Genomic DNA, 14,282 nt, shown 5'->3' on the forward strand with positions numbered 1-14,282 from the left:
TTTTAAGTGTAGCCATTCCCAGGCAGCAGTGTTGCGCGTTTGCGCTGAACGATCTTCTGAATGCACGTTAAAGTATGACTTCTCTAAATGTTAATACAATATACATTAATAATGTTACGTCTTTTCATCTCTATTCCGCTTATTTTGCTAGAAAGGATTGTGATAGCATCACCTTTTGCCATTTAAAGTCACATGCTTCCGAAAAAAATATCCAATTCATACTGTTTATTATTGTCGTTTTCAGTTCAAATTTCGCAGTTCAAAAGTACAGTGCGCGCACTTAAATCTATCAATTAGGAACGTCAAATGTCCAAAGTAATCGCATTATAAAGGAATAGGAATCTTACGATACGATAGATAACATGTACAATACTTTGAGGATTTTATTTTACTTCAAATTTGCAATCTTGATGCAAGTTTTGTTTTCACGACTTAACTGCTACTATGTACAATTACATTTGCCCGCAAAAATGACACAGTTACAACTCCGGAATGGTTGGCTTCATAATCACTATGGTTATAGCTGATGATTGTTTAAGCATATGAATTTTAAAACTACTCCTTACAAACTAGAGAGTTGTACATACAAGTAGATTTCGCTATATTTACACAATGTTTCTAGAGTCCGGCGACTGATCGTCCATTGGACGTCATATGCTGAGCGAGGGTCGTTTCTTCCGTTCGCCTTTGCTGTTCTTGCCGAAGATGTTCCCGAGCGCCTTCGAAACACTGTTGACGCCGAGTTTCCTCCGGAGGGGAAGCGCCCGGAAGAGCTGCGTCGAGCGGGCTTCGCGAATGAGCGACTGGAAGGCCAGCGACACGCCGGCAAAGTTTTCCGCCGCGGAGACTTCGTAGAATTGGCACGAGTAGCGGAAGGACAGCTCCTGGCCGTCGTTGACGGAGATTTCCCTGGTGGGGTGGGGTGAGATTAAGGTTAGTTTGTCTCTCATTGGAATTGGTGGTGTTGGTAGGTACCTGGCATGATCGAGGTCACTCTTGTTCCCGAGTAGCAGGATCGTGTAGTAAGATGGGAGCTTGAGCTTGGTCAGCTGCTGCAAGTAGTCGGCGGCTTCCTCGAAGCTTGCCTTATCACAGATGGAGTACACCACGACGAATGCGTCACCCCAGCGGAGGTGCTCGTACAGGCAGCCTCGTTTCTGGAATAGAGGATGGTATGAAAATTTGAGAAAATTTGAGCAATTGAAGTCTTGGACGCAGTAATTACATCACACTTGGAAGTGTCCAGAATTTCCACCTCGGTCGTGACATTGTCGTAGATGACGCCGTGTCGGTAGACAAAATCTGTAAAGTGAAAAGTGAATTTAGGATCGAAAGACTTCAACGGAATCCCAAGGGGATGAACAAGTGACGAACCCCGGGAAGAGCTGTATTCGCCGATGTATCGCTTCGTCAGGTATCGCACGGTAACGGCTGCAACGAAAGAAGAGAAAATGCTTTGCTATCACTTTTATTCTCAATTTGAAGCACAACTGGAGCTCTTTACATAAGCCCGAAAGCGAAAAGTGACCCAGTCCCAGGCGAAACTGTCGCGCTGCTACATGCCCATATCGGTGACAACAAAATCAAAAGTGTGCCAAACAGTCTTTCCAGCATCGAGCGGCCGGCGGTCACCCGCTTTGTCGGTCGTCAATTTGTCACGTCAAACAAATTCGATTCGATTCGATTGGATTCGATTCGATTGCTTTAAAATGTATTCACGCACGTGCGTCACTAATAATTACATTCACCCGCACACGCGTTTCAATCACGACGGCAAGTGCAATCCTTATACGACTGAGACAGACGACCGACGGCTCTTGCAGTCTGATGGTTTGAGAAGAGGAAAGGCCTAAGCGTTGCGCATCTCGGGTGGTGTGCATTCACTTTTATTCAATTCATTTCGTATTTTTGAAGCGTGGCTTTCCCTGTCAGTTCTGCTGCTTTTATGCGATTTGCCCACGATTAAAATAATTGGAACCTTGATTTTGAAAATGACATGCCACACGGTGCGGTTTGTCCATTCTTCATCGATGGTTTCGACTTATTGTATTTTGGTTGACGCTGGTGATCGCTCGGTTTCGTTTTGGGGCACTGACCATTAGTAAGAGGCTTCTTATGGCGATGTAATTTGGAACTGAGATTTAAACAGCTTGGCACATGGCACGGGTATAATTGTAGCCGGGTAGATCGAGTGTATTAAAGTGTTTTTGAGTGTGAAATCGCTCTCAATTATGACATAAAATTGAGAAATACTGACATAGAACTGGTTTTTCAGCTGTAGTTAGTTAAAATGTCTAAGCCGGTTGTTTTCATTCAGTGGCAGTGAGTTTACCTTTCGAATTGATTTATTTACTACGTTTTCAGCTATGCTGCACAGACTGTGAATCACTTAAATGTTAGCTGTCTTATTCTAGTTTTTAAAAAGTTCAGCATCATTCAACAAATTAAAACTAATTCTCTCAAGTGGATGGCTTTGCACGAACGCGGCGCGATGTCTAGCAGCCCAGAATAACGAACGCTGGCGGGAGAGGCGCGGTGGAACGTAGAAGTTTGCCTGTTGCAGAAGATCAGGACAGTCAATTCGGTTACTAAGAATATCGAATGTAAACAATCGATATCGATGTGCGTAGGGAGGCAACCTGAGCCGATCATTCCAAGGTAATCTCCGCAGGACGAATCGAACGTTGCACTCTTTCAATTCGGCAATATGGGTTTCGTGGTGATGGGTCCAGATTTGCAACACTTCGAACAAGTGCACAACCCAACAAACAATTTTAGCTGCAGACTAGCTTATACAGGCAAAAATTAGCTGTATAAGCCAATTTTTGGCTGTATAAGCTAATTTGCAGCTAAAATTGTTAGTTGGGAATACAGACTCTTCAATGCATACACAGCAAAAAAAAAATTTTTATATCACGTCAAAGTGGATGCACTACAATCATGTCGAAAATGTGGTGTAATATTACTTGCTAAAAAGGACAAAATTATCATTAATTCAATGCATGAACTGACATTACGCTGCTTTTACTGCATTTGTTTATTTATGTGGTCATAAAAATTACATGAAATTTTCGACATGATTGTAGTGCATCCACTTTGATGTGATATCAAAATTATTTTTTTGCTGTGTACACATCACGGAACTCAGATGCATTTCAGCGGTTGAAACCAAGTACGACGAAAGCTTTCGAAGTGGTCGTTGCGATGTGTTCGTTGAAACTTAACGTACAGTCCATTATCACTTCCAAATCCTTTAAAGATGTTACACGGTCCAATCTAATGTTACATCTTGTTACATCGTGTTACATCTAACGTTTGCATTTAAAAAAATGGACAAAAATTGTCGATTTTTCATGGGTTTACCTTCAACCGCCCTGACGAAACTACCCGTGCAGCATCAATCATAGTAATCCATGAGTCAGCAGACAAAATTTGACAGCTCTATCAGTCGAACTCTAACAGTTAGAGTCTAACTGTGATGGCAAAAACAGTGAAGTAACTCCATTCAGAAGTGTGCGCGGTCAAAGAACGACACCCCGTCGCGTCGAAAACAGAAATCGTGCGGCACTTTGTGGACGCCGGATACGCCCGTTCCGGCATCTACAACATCTTTGTACTATTAGACAACAATCAGAGCATCGAAAGAAAGCCCGGTTCCGGACGGCCGACGACCCTGAGCAACAAGAAGTTCCAAAGGATGTTGAAGAGGAAGACCGAGGGAAAAGTGGCTACATCGCTGCGTGCGCTTGGCCGAGAGGTCGGTGCAACCGGCCAAACAGTGAAAAAGTACCTGGCGAACATGAACATACATGTCAGGAAGCGGAAGTCACGTCCACTGGTTTCGGAGCTGCAGGCAATGACGCAGCGGCAGCGGCTGAATAAGACGGTCAACTCGTTTTTCCCGGCGAATCGCGACATGGCGGTGGTGATGGACGACGAGACCTATCTCACCCTGGATGGCAACGACTGGCAGGGCACTTCGTATTTTGCTTCCCCCACGAAGGAAGTGAGCTCCGAGGTGAAGTTCATTTCACACACCAAGTTCCCCAAGAAGGTGCTGCTGTGGCTGACAATCAGCGAGAAGGGGATGTTAAAGCCGCTCTTCTTTCGCTCCGCACTGGACGTGAACGGGGAAATTTATAGTAAGAAATGCCTGCCGGAAGTTGCGTCGTTTATCAAGAAATATCATAAGGGCGAAGACGCGCTGTTCTGACCGGATCTGGCGTTGGTCCACTACTCGAAGCGATCATTGGAGGAGATGGAGCGGCTGAATATCGATGTGGTACCCAAGTCGGCGAACCCGCCCAACGTCCCCCAGCTGCGTCCCATCGAGCATTTCTGGGCCAACCTGAAGCGTAAGATCTACTCCAACAATTTTGTCGCGAAAACTGAGGAGGAATTGATGGATAAAACGAAGAAAGAACTCAAAAACATGCCTACACGCATGTTTTCGTCCGCCATGGCGAATGTTCCGGTTAACTGCCGGAAGGCCGCTCGCAAAGGGCGTAGATTTTTTTTGCAAGTAAGCTTAAATAATCACCTTCCATGGGAAATTTATCAAAAGAAATTATCTGTCTTAGCTGTAAGCTAAGTAATCTAATGCCATTAACTGCCCCGTAACGTGGGTAGATCACATTTTCGTGGTGTACTGCTCCACCACCGCCTGGAACGTTCTTTCTACAATGCCCACGTCGTCAGCGATGCATATGAGAGGACTTTTCAATTAGAGTCGGATCCTTGCGATAAATGCAAGAATGACAACTTCAAAAAATAGAATACTTTATCATTTCTCAATAGTGATGGAGTAATACGATATGCACTAAACTAAGGACAAGGGAAATACTACAATAGATCAAATTACTGGTCGCAGTGGTGTTAGGTCCCGAACAGAGGAAAAAAAAAATGCCATTAACTGCATAGTCAAAGTGCACAAGCGTCTGCGATCTGCTGTAACTTTTAACTTTACACTTCATCTCGTTTATCTGCATTCCGTTGGACACACACCAACTTGCAATGGTATCAATGTCGTGCTGTAAAGCAGCACAATCCGCCAACGAAATGGCGATTCGATAAATCTTAAGATTGTCGGCGTACAATAAGACGATGTGAGTTAAGTCGGTGGCTCAAGTCGTTAACGAAAAGAATAAAAATCAAGGGCCCGAGGTGACTGCCTTGATGGTGTTGCAAAGTCAGTTGACTCGGCGGATCTTCCTTGTAGGTATGACCATAGCCACCTTATTAGCCAGTTAGGAAATCCCAACCTTTCGAGCTTTCTCAGAGTTAATTCATGAGGCACTTTATGAAACGCTTTGGAAAAGTCCACATAAATACTGTCAACTTGGCAGCGTTTTCCAAACTGGAGTTTACCATGCTAGCGACGACATTTCCACGACCGTGTCATACGATTTCCGGAAAGCCGATCACCGCAGTATCGTCAACGTGCTATCTAGTATAGATTGGGAGAGCATCCTCGATCCTGATAATGTTGAAACCGCTGCGCAAACATTTTCACATGTCTTGGCCTATGTCATTGACAGGCACGTTCCGAAAAGAGTTCACCGTAAAATTTCTCATCCTCCCTGGCAGACGAGTGAACTGCGTAGGTTGAAGTCGACCAAGAGAGCCGCATTAAGAAAATTCACTAAGTATCGTACGCTTTCGCTGAAACGTCACTACGTTAGGCTCAATTATGAGTTCAAGCGAGTTAGCCATCGATGCTATTCGCGATATCAACGAGGGATTCAGAGGAAACTCAAGTCGCACCCGAAGTCATTCTGGAATTACGTAAATGAGCAGCGCAAGGAATCCGGCCTACCTTCTTCAATGGTGTTGAATGGAGCAGTTGCTTCCACTCCTCAGCAGATCTGTCCCTTTTTTCTGAGAAGTTCGCCAGTGTTTTCACGAATGAGAGATTAACTGACGAACACGTTACCCTAGCAGCTAGTAATGTTCCACTGTACGGTCAAACACTGGGTGCGATGGATGTCAACGTCGAGATGATTTCCACTGCCGCATCACAACTCAAGTCGTCCTTCAATCCAGGACCCGATGGCGTTCCATCCGTATTCCTGAATAAGCATATCGCCAGCTTGCTGATGCCCTATTTCGATTGTCCATCTCGAGTGGTACATTTCCATCTTGTTGGAAATTCACACATATGTTTCCTATCCACAAAAAGGGCAGCAAACGGGATGTGGACAATTATCGTGGAATTACGTCGTTGAGTGCAGTTTCGAAGTTATTCGAGTTAGTCATCATGGAGCCTCTACTCTCTCATTGTAAGCAGTATCTAAGTGGTGATCAACACGGCTTCACTTGCGGTCGTTCTACTTCCACAAATCTGCTGTGTTTGGCATCGTATCTTACGGAAAGCATGGCAGAGAGGACTCAAACAGACGTCATATACACCGACTTGTCAGCTGCATTCGATAAGCTAAACCATGCCATCGCGATTGCCAAGTTGCATAGACTTGGGGTCAACGGCAACCTCTTGCGATGGTTTCGTTCATGTCTCACTGATCGGCAACTGATGGTTGCCATTGGTCACAACCGGTCCAATATCTATCTAGCTACGTCAGGAATACCTCAAGGAAGTCACCTGGGACCATTGATTTTCTTACTCTACTTCAATGACGTGAACTTGGTCATCGAAGGCCCACGACTATCGTATGCAGACGATCTTAAAATCTACCTACGAATCCGCTCGATTGATGACTGTCACTTCCTTCAACGTCAGTTCGAAGCCTTTGCCAGCTGGTGTAATTTGAACCGAATGGTGGTTAACCCCACTAAGTGTTCAGTGATCACTTTTACTCGAAAGAAAGAACCAATCACATTTGAATACAAACTTATCGGCACTGCAATCGACCGTGTGAACCAGGTGAAAGATCTGGGTGTTATTCTGGATTCTCAACTTACGTACAAGCAGCACATCTCGTACGTTGTCGACAAGGCGTCTAGGACATTGGGATTTATTTTCAGGATAGCAAAGAATTTCTCCGATATCTACTGTTTGAAGTCACTGTACTGTTCCTTGGTGCGATCCATTCTGGAATATTGTTCTGTGGTCTGGAGTCCAAACTACAACAATGGTGCTGAGAGAGTTGAGTCCGTTCAACGCCGTTGTCTTCGATTCGCTCTGCGGAAGCTGCCTTGGAGAGACCCATTTCATCTGCCCAGCTATGAAAGTCGTTGCCAGCTGATTGATCTGGAGCCTCTCCGAACTAGAAGAGACACCTCTAGGGCCCTGTTCATTGCGGACACTTTACAAGGTAGAATTGATTGCAGTGCAATCTTGGGGCAAGTCAACATTAACGTCCAACCCCGTGCGCTACGTAACAGCGTTATGCTGAGATTGCCACTTCAGCGCACAAACTATGGCATGAACGGTGCAATAGGTGGGCTGCAACGAGTGTTCAATCGAGTCTCGGGCATCTTCGATTTCCATATGCGTCGACAGCTGCTACGAAGTACTTCTCATCGTTCTTTTCTGGCACAGTTAACCGTGAATTTTTTTTTTTTTTTTCTTTATTTTTGTGATTTTTAGCCGTAGGCTAGTTCATCACATTTGATAATCGAGGGTCAGGCTTAGGGCCTGCCTCGAAAGAAAGCGTTTCAGTCTATCATTACATAACGTACAACTGGCTTTGATTACCCACCAAAAGGGACAGACAACATTTAAAAAAACTTAATGTAAAGTGGGAGTTACATCGGGACTGTGGTGAGGAATGGATGCGCGAACAAGGTAGAGCTCCACCGTAAGAGACAGTGCCCCAGTCCGGCAGAGATACCCCGACGGCAGGAAAATAGGAAGGTGAAAGAACACGGACAGCGCAGCCCACGACGAGAGGGCTAGATTTGGTTGTATAGGTGAGCGTCCTTCAAGAATGCAATCAGCGCAGTCAACGTCGAGGGGTCGTTGCCAAGTAGCTCCCTGATGCTCTCTGGGAGTCGGTGTTGTTCGCGTAGCCTCTGAAACTCTGGGCAGACACACAGCACGTGTTCCACCGAGGCAGGGATGCTGCAGATTGGACAAACCTTGTGGAAGGGTGTCCCACCAAAATTGTGGGAAATCCTCGCATGGCCGGTCCGGAGTCTTGAGATAATCCGCTGGTCTTTGTACTTGTGGCTGTCTTGCCAAGGTCGTACGGTTTCTTTGATTTTTCTCAGGAGGGTGGTGCGTGACTGAAACCATTCCTCCTGCCAGGCTTCCATGATGATAATCGCAATCCAACGCCTGACGTCTAGGAGTGGTACGTTCCTGGTGAAGCGGGGTCCGGATGGACCAGATCCCGCCAGCCTGTCCGCTGCCTCGTTTCCAGGAACACCGCAGTGTCCGGGAATCCACGTAAAAACGGTTGAGGGTGGGGCAAAACGTGTAATGGCTTGTATCCAGGGGTGGCTCGGGGCTTCGGCTTCCAGCGCCTGGATGACGCTGTGTGAGTCCGTTAGCACAAGGATCGGTTGATCTGCAGGAGTGATGGCTGCGTCAAGAACAGCAGCGGCTTCTGCGGAAAAAACGGAACACTCCTCCGGAAGACTTTGACTTGTTGCGGTGTTTGGTCCTGCCACTCCGAGTCCCACTCCGGCCCGTGATCGCGATCCGTCCGTAAAGCGATGAACGTGCCCCGGATAAACCGACCTAAGAAGTTCTGCAACGGAGCGCCTCAACGCTACAGAGTTATCTCCGGCTTGGAATCCTCTCTTAATCCGCTTATCTATTTTGATAACGTTTGATCGCCAACTTTTCTCTCCATGCCAGTGGACCCTGGCCACCGGGGGGAGGTCTACGTTGGCTGCAGTGCGGAGGGCTCTGTTCCCCTCGTTGAGGAGAAAGACCCTATCGTTCCCGGATGTCTTAGCAGCGAGGGCAGCGGCTTTGGTGGCAGAGGCTGCAGCAGATCGATAGCGGAAAGGGAGGACTCCGGTTTCTGCACAAGCGGCGTCTGCGGGCGTGGAAGGTAGGAGGCCGGATACGATGCGTACGTAGGTATTGTATACCGGAGCGAGGATGCGGTTCAGCTTCTCGGTGGCTAAGCAGAGTTAACCGTGAATGATTGTGTGTTTTATTCTTAGTTTTTATTTTTTGATTTACCTATATAAGTTACTTAAATCATCATTGGGGCTGTACACAGCCTGTTGATGCAGACAAATAAATAAATAAATAGCGTTTTCTATCAGGTTCGTAGCGGTAGAACGATTCTTCACAAGGTCATGCTGATATTGAGAAATTATGGGTTTAGCAGCAGTGTACATACATTCTATCGTAAATCAAAAGCTCGAGCGTCTTTGCCAAACAGCAAAGAATAGAAATAGGTCGGTAGTTCTCAACGCTATGCATGTTTCCGGCCTTGTGTATGGGTGTTACCGCAAACGACTTCCATGCATCCGGGAAGACAGCTTCCGATCGTGAAAGGTTGATTAACCAACAAACGGACCACCTGTACTTCAGCACATCTACGAATAAACACGGGAGGTAGTTTATCCGATCCAGGACCTTTTGAGGGATCTACGGAATTCAGCGCATTGGTGACATCTGAATGGGAAACGTCTACCGGAGGGACATCATTTTACACTGATTTCAAATAATCCGCAAAGAGTTCGACTGAACCTACGAATCGGCTACGATGTTGTGATTCGTTCCGCCATCGAATGTCATTTCTGATGGGAACGGCTGAGTGACTTTCCTGCTTTTGAAAAGCGCCAGAAAGAAGAGGATTCCATTCGGAAGATATATTCCCTGAAAGAGGAAGAGACGCAATCTACGTATTCAGTTACGAGTCTACGAAGAATGATCCTGTTTTCTGCAGTTCAATGACGGTTGATTGTCCTAGCGATGAGAGAGAAAGTTCTGCGGAGCGGTATGTGCCTGCTTAAGATCCAGAAAATCACGTCATAGAATGTGCACGGCGAATGAGAACGACCCAAAATTGAGTTTAGTTCACTCATAATCGCCAAAAGTGCAGGAACTCAGCGATGAGTAAATTTGTCTCATGGTTTCCTGTGGAAAACCTAAAAAAGCTGCCGGAAAATGAGAAAATTTACGAAAATTTTATTCAGTCTCAGAGAAGTACCAATAGACTGAGTGAATCCAATCTTTACTTTTCTCAAATTCTGTAATTTTTCCCTGGAAAATTCTGGGAAAACATGAGACAAATTTTACTCATCGCTGAGTTCCTGCACTTTTGGCGATTATGAGTGAACTAAACTCAAATTTGGGTCGTTCTCATTCGCCGTGTGGTAACGGTACCTGCTGCGCTGACATTGAGATCGACAAAGATTTCATCCCAGTTCAGCAGACGTAGACCTTCTATAATGGCATTATAATCGCATCGATTGGAATCGAAATCGAGGTTTGTTGGAATATCGGGATCACTTTATATGGAGATTCGTATGGCCAAACGAAAAACAAACGGTTTGTGGTGACGGCCATAGGGTAAAATTCAGGTTCGCTGTTGGTCCTCAAGTAGATTCCACACACATAGACAGATTTAGTTGGGAGGGACAGTTAAACAGCAACTTGTTCGAGTGTGCTGTCTCTGTCGAGTTGAGCAAAAGCGCTAGACATAGATCTATTCACAGCAATGGGCACCTCCTCTTTGGAAATGGCTAGTAGTGCTACTGCGCTCGCATCGGTAAATGTTGTAATTAGATGACAGCTCAGTGTTCACTCGGCTGTCGACAAAAGCAGACCACTCTCGATGTGTGCTACGCGATCGTCTGTTTACTCGGCAGCAACCATTGTGTGGTCCTCCTCATTGTTCTTCATCAGCAGTTCTTTCGGTCGATGCGTCGTCGACTTTGGAAAGCAACCGTTTCGTGATGAGTGTGTGAGTGCTGACCACGTTTTGCGTCCATTGCTGCAATGGACGCACTCTGACCCTCGTTGGCGTACAACAATTTGCCATACAATGAAACTACTGGAAGCGGCTCCAGTTCTGATGGAGGAGGCTTTTTGGATAGCGGAAGATAAAGTGTTTATTGTGTTGTACCTTTTGACTATAGCTTTAAGATGTATTGTATAGTAACCATTAATCCTCGGCTCTGTTAAGTTAATTCGGTTGAGCCTTATCAAATAAATAAATTAATAAAAAAAAAAAAAAGATGACAGCTCAGCATTAAGGGCTGAACACAATGATAGCGACATAGCGGCAATCGCAAATTTTCCAATACACTGAAATCCGTTTGACAATCTAGTCGAAATTCTAGTACTACACTATGTTTGTTTTGATTCGCTATGAAAGTTTGACAGATAAAATAGGGGGTTCGTGGATTTTCATATGTTTCCAGGGGTGCATCGATTAGCTGAGGACCGAAGACAGTACCAGAGCTGAGCTAAAAAGTCAGATTCTTCTTGAACCAACATATGCGACACATCAAATTACATGATAATTCAAAAATATGACCATTGGTGACCATATTAAGTACTGAAGACCAGGCATGGAAAATCATTTGCATTTATTTCGTGCATCCATTTACGTTCATTTGCCTCTAACTTTTTTCATCAACAGCATTCTGCAAAATGATGTGTAGAGCTTTTGTAAGTTTTGTTATTAGCTACAACTTTTGTTTATAAGTCAAATCCGTATCTCTGATGCATGACAAACCAGAGCGAACAGAAGCCACTACTGTTTTTCAGTAAATGGATTTTACATTCACTGAAAAACAGTAACAAGTTCTGCCCGCTCTAGTTCGTGATGCATAAGAGATACAGATTTGATTTATGAGCAAAAGTTGTAGCTAATAACAAACCCTACAAAAACTTCATACATTATTTTGCGGAATGCTGTTGATGAAAAAAGTTAGAGGCAAATGAATGTAAATGAATGTATGAAATGAATGTACATGATTTTTCATGCCTGCTGAAGACCACGTTGGCCAGATCCACACATGTTCCGGATGCCCCCGGAGAAGTGAATCTTGAACCTACATCTTCATGTGACACACCAAACTATATGTAGATTCAAATATAAGAACATTGTAGACCATATTAAGTACTCAGGACCACACTGGCCATACATGTTCGGGGTGCTTCCGGGGAACAATCAAAAATTTCCTTCTCTGGAGTTCTCGGAAGTTCCCTGAAATTCTCTACAGAAATACTCTGAAGTTCTCATCAGAACTACTCTGAAATTCTCCTCAGAATTTCTCAGAAGTTCTCCTCAGAACTACTTTGAAGTTCTCGTCAGAACTACTTTGAACTACTCCTCAGAACTACTTTGAAGTTCTCGTCAGAACTACTTTGAAATTCTTCTCAGAACTACTCAGAAGTTCTCCTAAAAACTACTCTAGATCTTCGATGAAGTTTTCAACATTTTCCTGAAATGTACGAAGTTGTCCAAATATTCTCCTGGAGATCTTTAAACTTTCCCGCTAGTCGGAACTTCCCTAAAGATATCTTTACTCCCCCAGAAGTTCTTTTAACTTCTCAATAAATTAGAGTTGCCTGGACTACCCTAAGATTCACGGAACTTTCCTTAAGCTCCCGCAGTTCTCCTGATATTCACATTTCCACACTTCCACATTTTTTTAAGTTAATGCAAATTCAGACACGATCACCGAGCTTCGAAGAATTTCAAGGCCCTTGGATATTTTTACAAGATTTCAGATTGATTAATTATTTAGAAGACCTTCTAATGACCTTTCTACACGTACAGCATGCAGAGGAAGAGGAGAAATAAATAGATTGTGCGCACATGCATTGTGGGAAGGAATGCGGAAACGGGGCAGCGATAAAGCGGTTAGCGCGATTTTCGTACATTGCGCATTTTCCGCTGTACCGCTTTGTCGCTATGCCGCTGTCATCAGCCCTCACGTCGTTTCGAAGCCACGTTTCGGTCAGTACGATAACGTCATAAAAGTTGACTAAAAGTAAATTGGTACGCCCCTCGCGCGCCGCTAGCATGCCTCTAGTGTTGGGAATCGAAAATCTTTGACAGTGGTTTATGTACACACTTCTATAGAGAACAACTGGTGCAAGTTTGATCAAAGTAGTCGTTCAGAAAGAAGAAAAAATATTGTGCACAAACACGTGGAAAATCTGGAGTGGTCTTGTTCCAAGCTGGATGCCGAAAACAACAGTTTGTCGAGTGCTCAAAACCGGCAAACAAACCCTAACGAACCTACGAAAAAAAAAAAAAACAGGAACCAGGGATCGTCAGCTGCCCAGCAAGGTGTTGATGAGCGTTAAAGCCAACCCCGGTGTTTCGATCCGAGATGTGACCAGAAGGTACAACGCCAACTTTCAAACGGTGTGGAACATCCTTGCCAGGGAAGGATACAAGTCGTACAAAGCCAGTAAACATCCGAACCGACAAATGAAGCAGAATTCCGTGGCCAAAAAGCTTGCAAGGCTCTTTTACGACCGTGTTTTGACGAAACACAAGGGCTGCACTTTGATCGATGACGAAACATACGTCAAACTCGATTTTAGGCAGCTTCCCGGTCAAAAGTTTTGCATCGCGACTGGACGTGGGGATGTGCCGGGAAGATTCAAGTTCGTGTTTGCCGACAAGTTCGCAAAGAGGGCCATGAGGTCTACATCGGGATTTTAAGTAAGTATGTTCTTCCGTGGATCAAAGAACAGTACGGTCCGAAGCCAAATGTTGTATTTTAACAAGATGGGGCTCCGTGCCACACCTAGAACCGCACTCAGAAGTGGTTGCAGGAACATTTTCCGTTCTGGGCGAAGGATATGTGGCCGCCATCCAGCCCCGATTTTAATCCGCTGGATTACTCAATTTGGCGCGTCATGAAGGCCAAGGCCTGTTCTAAACGCCACCCGAGTACAGCAAGCCTCAGACAAACATTGACCCGTACCTGGTGAGAAATGGATTCAGACTACATTATTAAAACCTGCCGTGCATTCCGAAAGCGTATGGAGGCCGTAATTGCAGCTAGTGGAAACTCGATCGATGATTAACATAGTTTAAGAATCTGAGAAACATCCCCCCTTTGAATAAATAAAAAAAAAACTCGAAAACGAAACGGTAGTTTTGATGTCACAGCAAAAGTATAGAAGGGCAAATGTCTCTAATGTTGGCCTATGGATCTAATATTGGGCCCATCGCTAAAATCTGCTAAAGGGTGATACGGTCAAAATTTGGTCAATATCAACTTGACGTATTTCTTTCAATTTTGCATTTAAAAAACCTGAACACCCCTCATTTTGAAGGTGTGTGTGTGTAGAATGTTGCTCCTATTTTGATTTTGGAATTCACTCTTCAGTTGTCAAAATGCCGTCCAAGCAAGAAGAGCAGCGTATCAAAATTTTGCTCGCGCAT

At 44.8% G+C, this 14,282-nt stretch overlaps 1 protein-coding gene across 2 annotated transcripts in view; it reads right to left on the bottom strand.

The window, feature by feature from the left end:
• Positions 1 to 210: 210 nt before the first annotated feature.
• Positions 211 to 14,282, bottom strand: part of LOC135706736 (ras-related and estrogen-regulated growth inhibitor-like) — a 161,872-nt gene continuing 147,800 nt past the window's right edge. For both annotated transcript variants that reach the window (XM_065228390.1, XM_065228391.1), the window contains 4 exons: positions 1,375 to 1,431; positions 1,226 to 1,302; positions 976 to 1,157; positions 211 to 909 (listed from right to left, as the gene is read on the bottom strand). In XM_065228390.1, coding sequence (XP_065084462.1) covers positions 651 to 909; positions 976 to 1,157; positions 1,226 to 1,302; positions 1,375 to 1,431 — 575 coding nt within the window. In that variant the 3' untranslated portion in view covers positions 211 to 650. The remainder of the gene's footprint in view (positions 910 to 975; positions 1,158 to 1,225; positions 1,303 to 1,374; positions 1,432 to 14,282) is intronic.

This window comes from Ochlerotatus camptorhynchus, unplaced genomic scaffold (assembly GCF_037179485.1).
Source record: "Ochlerotatus camptorhynchus isolate MF236.1 unplaced genomic scaffold, CSIRO-AGI_Acam_v1.1 ptg000290l, whole genome shotgun sequence".
Classification (NCBI taxonomy): Eukaryota; Metazoa; Arthropoda; class Insecta; order Diptera; family Culicidae; genus Ochlerotatus; species Ochlerotatus camptorhynchus.